The sequence below is a fragment of the Theropithecus gelada genome, chromosome 4 (assembly GCF_003255815.1).
Source record: "Theropithecus gelada isolate Dixy chromosome 4, Tgel_1.0, whole genome shotgun sequence".
Lineage (NCBI taxonomy): Eukaryota > Metazoa > Chordata > Mammalia > Primates > Cercopithecidae > Theropithecus > Theropithecus gelada.
Window position 1 is genome coordinate 33,409,513 of NC_037671.1, and position 7,862 is coordinate 33,417,374.

The 7,862-nt window shown below is 40.5% G+C and overlaps 1 protein-coding gene across 1 annotated transcript in view; it reads left to right on the top strand.

Annotated features, from left to right (window-relative positions):
- LOC112622558 (HLA class II histocompatibility antigen, DP alpha 1 chain-like) overlaps positions 1-7,228 on the top strand; it is a 7,785-nt gene extending 557 nt beyond the window's left edge. The window contains exons 2-6 of the mRNA XM_025382324.1: positions 446-482; positions 2,308-2,553; positions 2,880-3,161; positions 3,374-3,540; positions 6,882-7,228. Of these exons, the coding sequence (XP_025238109.1) occupies positions 446-482; positions 2,308-2,553; positions 2,880-3,161; positions 3,374-3,528 (720 nt within the window). The 3' untranslated portion in view covers positions 3,529-3,540; positions 6,882-7,228. The remainder of the gene's footprint in view (positions 1-445; positions 483-2,307; positions 2,554-2,879; positions 3,162-3,373; positions 3,541-6,881) is intronic.
- The last annotated feature ends 634 nt before the right edge of the window (positions 7,229-7,862 follow it).

Consider the following 7,862-nt stretch of genomic DNA (forward strand, 5'->3'; position numbering starts at 1 on the left):
TCCCCAGTGAGATGAACCCAGTACCTCAGTTGAAAATGCAGAAATCACCGGTCTTCTGTGTCGCTCGCGCTGGGAGTTGGAGACTGGAGCTGTTCCTATTCGGCCATCTTGCTCCGCCCTGCTAAATCACCTGTTAATTATCATATTCTCTCATTAAACCCTGAGATCTCTGCAATTCTGACTTTTGGCGCTCTTCCTGGAAAATCTCATCTAACCTGCACCTGCCTCTAATGACTCTCAATTCTTTGGCCTAAACTCCTCTCCTGAGACCACTCATCATCCACACATGTCTATGTATTATTTCTCCTTAGATGACTTCCAGATCGTCTACTGCAATAGCCCCACAGTGAACTCAGGATCTTCTCCTGGTCAGGCTGTCTTCCCTGTGAGAAGTGGCTTTTGCCCTGTTTTCTGAATGCCTACATTGAAGCTATCTGTTCCCCAGGAAGCTGTCCCTGATGTGCTGTTTGATCGCATCTTGTGTATACCCACATATCTGCACTTATCCTTCTGAACCTGCTGTTGTCTTGTCACTTGTGTTTCCATCTGTGAATTGTACGCGTCTGCAGAACAGGACCGATGTATTATTTTTATTTGAATATTTAGCATTTAACAGTGTTTGACATGTAGTAGTCTTTTAATACTTATTTTTGTCTGAATGGAAATGATATTTTGAAGTAAAATAATCTGTTCCATATCTGGCTGATCTTTAGACCACAGAACTTGTGAAAGTGTTTTTTAAAAAGCATTTATAAAAGTACGAGGGACATTCATGTACTAAGAAGATGAGTTCCCAGTAATTGCTAGAGGACTTTGTCTTTTTATTTTACCCTCTTTTTCCTGATGGGTCCTTTGAGTCCTTTAAACTGAGAAGGAAGCTAAGTTTCCTTGTGAAACACCTATAGGATTTATTTTGTTTAGTTGGAAATACCACTCTTTGCTTGGCCACTTACTGTGACAGAGAGTCATTCTCAGTGAAAAATAAGACACAGACGCTATCCTCCAGACACAATTACAGTGACAGGGAGTCATTCTCCCTGTCATTCTCCCTGTCACTGTAAGTGGCCAAGCACAGACTGGGTCCCCACATGTCAGGGCTGCAAACTCACAGGGAAACCCGTGAGTTGGGAAGTGAGAGTGGATGAGCCCCATAGTTCCTTCTCATTCTCGTGTATTTATCATTCAAAACCCAGACTTTCACATACACATTCATTGTTTTCTTTTATGATAATAGCTGCTTTTTTCCTCTTATCTCTGCTACTTCTTGTAAACTAATAAAGACTAAGAAACAAAATAAATTAAAACCTACAGGTGTTCCAAACTCAGCAATAATTTCTAGTTGGCCTCTAAAACAAAAATCAAAATATAAATGTAAGAAGAGTTTAGAATGCTTAGTACCTGGGTGGTGAAATAATCTGTACACTAAACCCCCGAGTCATGAGTTTACCTGTAGAGACCTGCACATGTACCCCGAACATAAATGTTGAAATATTTTTAAAAAGGAAACAAAAGTTTGGAACAAATGCTAACATAACTGTACTGTATTTTTGAATTTATATGCCCCAAATGAAAAATATTATCAACAAAGCTATACATTCTACAGTTTCATGTTCATAAACTAAGACAGAAACTTTAAAACTGTCAAGAGCACTAAAATTTGAAGGATATTTCTTCTTCCTCTCAATTTTGTATTTTTTTCTCCCTTTTCTGTAATAAGAAAAAGAAAATGTCCACTCCCCCACCCCCATGACTCTAAAATCAATTTTACATCTGTGTCCTAGAAGAATTAAGATCTTAAGGGGAGAAAAAATCTCTCTGCTAGTTCCACCAGTAGCCATATGACTTTAGCAAGTTATTAATATATAACCTCTCTGCATTTCCTTAGCTGTAAAATAGTATGCTATGTATTTGCTTCATAGGGTTATTGTGACAATTCAATGAGGAAATATGTAAAGCATTTAGAAGGATGCCTGGTACAAGTAAGTGCTCAGCAAATGTTCGCTGTCTTTGTTACGATTACTATTGTGTAGGGTCAGGATGCCCAGACTTTCAAAGACCAGGAAGCAGCTTGACTTATCAATGATAAACTTTTCATTTTGTTCTTCACTCCCTTCTTTTTATAACTGCTCATCTGTTCTGTATTATTTCCTTTATGGTGTTGCTCCTTCTTCTTCCCGATATGTCCTGCCTTTGACCTCTTACCTTCTTCCTTTTTATATTCATAAGTCTTTATTCATTCTCGAGCTTTCACCACTTGCATATTCAAATTGACATTTTGTCATGTTTTTCTCTACTTTCTTTATGCAGCGGACCATGTGTTAACTTTTACCACATTTGTACAGACGCATAGACCAACAGGGGAGTATATGTATGAGTTGGATGAAGATGAAATGTTCTTTGTGGATCTGGACAAAAAGGAGACCATCTGGCATCTGGAGGAGTTTGGCCGAGCCTTTTCCTTTGAGGCTCAGAGCGGGCTGGCTAACATTGCTATATCGAACAACAACTTGAATGTCACGATCCAGCTTTCCAACCATACTCAGGCCACCAATGGTACTGCCTATCTTTGCCTCTTCCTCTGTAGCCCAACAGGAAGGGATGAGAGGGCCTCTCTGCCACCCTCAGACTAGGAAGCCTAAGTGCCCCCTGCTGTGTGATCCTCTTCCCCTAGTGGCCATGGGCTGATCCCACTACAGTAGGGACTTGCATCCTCTCTTCTCCAGAGAGAGAAAGGTGAGCAGAGTGAGGCTGGTCAGTGGTGTGATTCAGGAACCCAGAACTGCCATAAAATCTAAGGCTGAGGTAGATGACCCTCCCAGAGGTGGAACCTTTGTGATTCATCCCAGAACAGGGCCTAACCTGGTCCTGTCTCCTCCCAGATCCCCCTGAGGTGACCGTGTTTCCCAAGGAGCCTGTGGAGCTGGGCCAACCCAACACCCTCATCTGCCACATTGACAAGTTCTTCCCTCCAGTGCTCAATGTCACGTGGCTGTGCAACGGGCAGCCGGTCACTGAGGGTGTCACTGAGAGCCTCTTCCTGCCCAGAACAGACTACAGCTTCCACAAGTTCCATTACCTGACCTTTGTGCCCTCAGCCGAGGACTACTATGACTGCAGGGTGGAGCACTGGGGCTTGGACCAACCGCTCCTCAAGCACTGGGGTATGCAACTGCTTCTCTCCATAATCTCCTGGCATCCTCTATTCCAAAGACCTGGTGTCCTCTGCACCAGATTTCCCCACTGACCAGGTCTCAGTCCTCTCCTCGTCCTAACATCCAATTAACCGGTCCATAACCTTCAATTCCCACAACCATCCCAGGCCAGAACAACCCTCACTGCACCTCCTGACCCTATCTCTTCATTCTTCCCCCAGAGGCCCAAGAGCCAATCCAGATGCCTGAGACAACGGAGACTGTGCTCTGTGCCCTGGGCCTGGTGCTGGGCCTAGTGGGCATCATCGTGGGCACCGTCCTCATCATAAAGTCTCTGCGTTCTGGCCGTGACCCCCGGGCCCAGGGGCCCCTGTGAAATACTGTAAAGGTGGGAATGTAAAGAGGAGGCCCTAGGATTTGTAGAATGTAAGGAAGGGAGGAAAAATTCAATCCAATAAGTGTTCATTGATCTTCTAATGGGTTAAAAGCATTCAGCCGCATAACAACAACAACATTGATAACTAACTGAGTGGTTAATATGTTCAGGCGCTATTCTAAGCATTTACATTTATTAATTCACTTTATTCTCACAAAGAATCTCTGAAGTAGGTACTATTATTTTCACCATTTCACATGAGAGATACTTACATCTTTTTACATACACAGAGACCTTAAGTACCTTGATCAAGTTCCCACAGCTATGAAGTAGTAGGGCTAGCTTCCAGTCCAGAAAGTCTGGATCCAAGACTGTTTATCCACTGTCCTATACACCCTATTTTGTGAAGTAAATGACCAAGTTCAAATTCTCCAAGAGTCCATTGTCTAATAATGGAGCCAGATCTATATTTCTATACATAATTACAACACAGTGTGGTGGGTGCCTGTAACTATTTACTGTCTCTACTTGCACTCATTCCACGGCAATGCTCATACAAATAATGCCCCTCCTGAGATCTTATGGGTTTCTATTTATCATAACACTCACCTCGTTTTATATTTTTATATGTTTGGGAAATTCTCTTAGCATTAGACAGTGAACTTCCCTGCAGATGACCACATCTAATTCATTATTATTATTATTGTTATTCATGCTGGACCTCAGGTACAAAAGGTTAAGAACTTCTCAGTTCATTATACTGTCATCATTGGTGCCTCCGAGCTCTCTCTCTTGATTTAGTTGGTCCCTTTTATCTCCAGTCCTTACTCCCATATCTAACCTCTTACCCCTACCTCATAGGTAAACATTTTAATGAATTTGATGTTTCCTTTTATTTGCATAGATCCTCTATAATATGTAGTAATGTCCAGTGTACATGTATTTTTTAATTAACCAAAATGGCATTAAATTATAGATCTAATTTTGTACATCCAGTTTGCTAATTTTGTACATCCAGTTTGTTTTTTCCAAATCTCCCATAATATTTTACTCTATATGTCCATGCATTAGTCCATTTTGCATTGCTGTAAAGGAATATATGAAGTTACCTAATTTATGAAGAAAAGAGCTTTAATTGGCTTACAGATCCACAGGCTCTACATGAAACATGGCACTGGCATCTGCTTCTGTTAGGGGATTCTGGGGGGATTCTGGAAGCTTTTACTCATGGTGGAAGGTAAGGGGAGCCGGTGCATCACATGGTCATAGAGGGAGAAAGAGAGAGAGAAAGAGGTGCCAGGCTCTTTTTAACAACCAGGTTTCATGTGCACTAATAGATGAGAACTCACTCATTACCCTGGAGAGGGCACCAAGCCATTCATGAGGGAGTCTCCTCCATGATTCAGGCCCCATCTGCAACATTGGGGATCAGTTTTCAACATGAGACTTGGAAGGGACAAATATCCAAATCATATTAATCCACATATCTATATTGCTCCTGGGATACCTAGATTATCCCTGGTTCTCTACTATTGCAAGCAATGCTTGTATCTCACATGAAACTACATATGCTTGTGGGCCTGACCTGCATCCCTGGAATATATGTATCCTAGAAAGGGGTTGCAGGGTCGCTGGAGATAAAGCTCCTTAATTTGACTAAATACTGCTCATCTTATTATCAGAATGGCTGTACTCATCTATACTTCCTTAGTCAATACCTGAAATGTCCTGCAACTCCTAAATGCACTTCAATACTGGACATTATTCAGTTTTCTAACTTTTGCCAATTTCACGTGCAAAAAGAAATATGCTGTTTTATTTTGCATTTCTTAATTACTAATAATTGGGGCTATAATTAGGACTGATTAGGCACTTGGGAGTTCCTTTTCTATAAATTGCCTGTTCACATTCATTGACCATTTTTGTACTATGTGCTTCTATCATTTTCTTATTGATTTGCAGGTGATTCTTATATAGTCCTGCTAGCAGTCCCTTGTCAGTTTTAGTTTGTCCCCAGTTTAGTTTTTAGTCCCTTGTCAGCAAATGTTTTCCCCTAATCTGACTTCTGGCAACTTTCTCCTTAGTTTCCTTTATTGAAGAGAAATCCTTAATATTTTGTAATGAAGTCTATCAACTGTATTTTTGTTTGTGTGTCTTTTTTCAAAGAAGTCTTCCGTATACTGAGATATCAAAGATATTTTTAAAACATCTCCTACAGTTTTAAATTTCACATGTACTACTTTAATTCATCTGGGATTCATCTTTGTGTTTGATGGGGATCATGTTTTATTTTTCTCTATATAACGGGCAAATGTGTTCTCACAACTACTAAATAGTTCACCTTTTCCCCATAAGTTTGTGGTGTCTCCTTTGCTATACTGAAAGCTCCCCTTACAGATGGGCCTGTGTCTGAGTTTCCATCTTGTTCCACTGTTCTGTTTGTCTCTTCTTGTGCCAGTGTCCTAATGTTTTGATTACTATGACATTGTAGTGTGTGTTAGTATCCGGTAGGACAAATTCTTCTTTATTTTTCTTTGTTCACACACATTTATAATTATATATATAATGATTTGTAACAGAATGAAGTGAATGTAGAATGTCAGATGTTAAGAGGAAGAATGGAAAGGAGGGCTGGGACTAGGGTCATGTAAGGGATGCACTTGACTTAGGTGCAAAATTTGGGGGATACCAAAAGAACTCAGTAATAAATCATATTTTAATGAAATATCTTGAAAGAGCAAAATTAATGCAAAGATACATGATTAACAAAATATCAAAAGAGGAATATTTAATGAAAATAGAGAAGAAGCAGAGAGGCAGAAGAATTAGGAGAATATGTTGTCACGTAAGCCAAGGAATTAAAGAATTCCAAGAAGGAGGAAGTACTGCTGTCAAATGTTCAACAGAGGTCATTTTAGAAAATTTACCTTGGTTTTGAAATCTTTTCAAAGAGCAATTTACATAGTATGAGTAAGTATCCTTCCTTCATTGCCATCATTTATATGGTTTGGATATTTGTCCCTTCCAATTCTTATTTCAGGGTTAAGCTTCTTCTCTGCTCTCAGTAATGTGACCCTTCCCCTTGTCAGGATATTTTGGAGACATGAAGCATGTGGGATGCCCTCAAAGTCAGCTGGGGTTTGAGGGTGAAATTCAATGACTTTAGTGAACTCCTTGGCTCCTATGTGCTGTTCACCTGGAGGACCAGGGCATGTGCAGGAATGACCATCTTCTCCCTGGGACCTGAACAGGGCAGAGAAATGGGAAGCTTGGGTGCAAAGGGAGTGGGGAAGATGGCTCTGGGCTTACAGTACTGAACCCAGGAATGACAGTAACTGTGTGTGTTGCTGCAGGTGACAAAATATCTGAACAGAAGAGGACTTAGGAGAGATCTGAACTCCAGCTGCCCTACAAACTCCATCTCAGGTTTTCTTCTCACTTCATATGAAAACTACTCCAGTGGCTGACTGAATTGCTGACCCTTCAAGCTCTGTCCTTATCCATTACTTTAAAGCAGTCATTCCTTAGTAAAGTTTCCAACAAATAGAAGTTAATGAATAAATGTTGACACTTTGGTAGCACTGATATGGAGATTATCCCTTCATTGAGTCTTTTATCCTCTGGTCTCCTTTGAAGAACCCCTCCACTTTCACCTTCTGGAGAATACCCTAAGACCAATAAACACTTCAGTATTTCAGAGCTGGGAGACTCTGAGTCATTCTTACTGGAAGTCTAGGATCAGGTCACATGTGAACACTATTTCTTGAAGGTGTGGTTTCAACTTCTGTTGCAGATGTAGTTACTAAAGGTTCTGATCCCACCTGAATGGAAAGGTCTGAGGATAGTGATTCAGCCCTGGGTTCTTCCCTAACTACAGGATAGGGTGGAGTAGAGAAAGGATATCGGGAGGAAATTTTACTTGGATGAAGATTTTCTTGGATGTAGTTTGAAGACTGCAGTGTTTGAAGTCTCTGAGGGAAGAGATTAAGTCTGTCTCGATCAAGATTTCAGGCAGATTAGGATTTCATTCACAGCCCCTGAGCTCCCTTCCCAAGGCTGGATTGTAATTACAGCAATATCTCATGGAGGATTTTTCTACATGATAAACTAACAGCCAAGAAATAAAATTTTAAAAATGCCCTCATTCATTGCAGTTTTTACCAACTATAGTCACTCCATGTGGTAGAACTTAAATCATTATTACCAGAGCTTTCAAAGATTTGAGAACAGTGGTGATTATGAAGAAAAATATCTTATTTGAGCAACGATTTTGTTTCTTTATGAGTGTTCATTAGATATTAAGATGAAAAAAGCATGAGATGGTAAAAATGCAG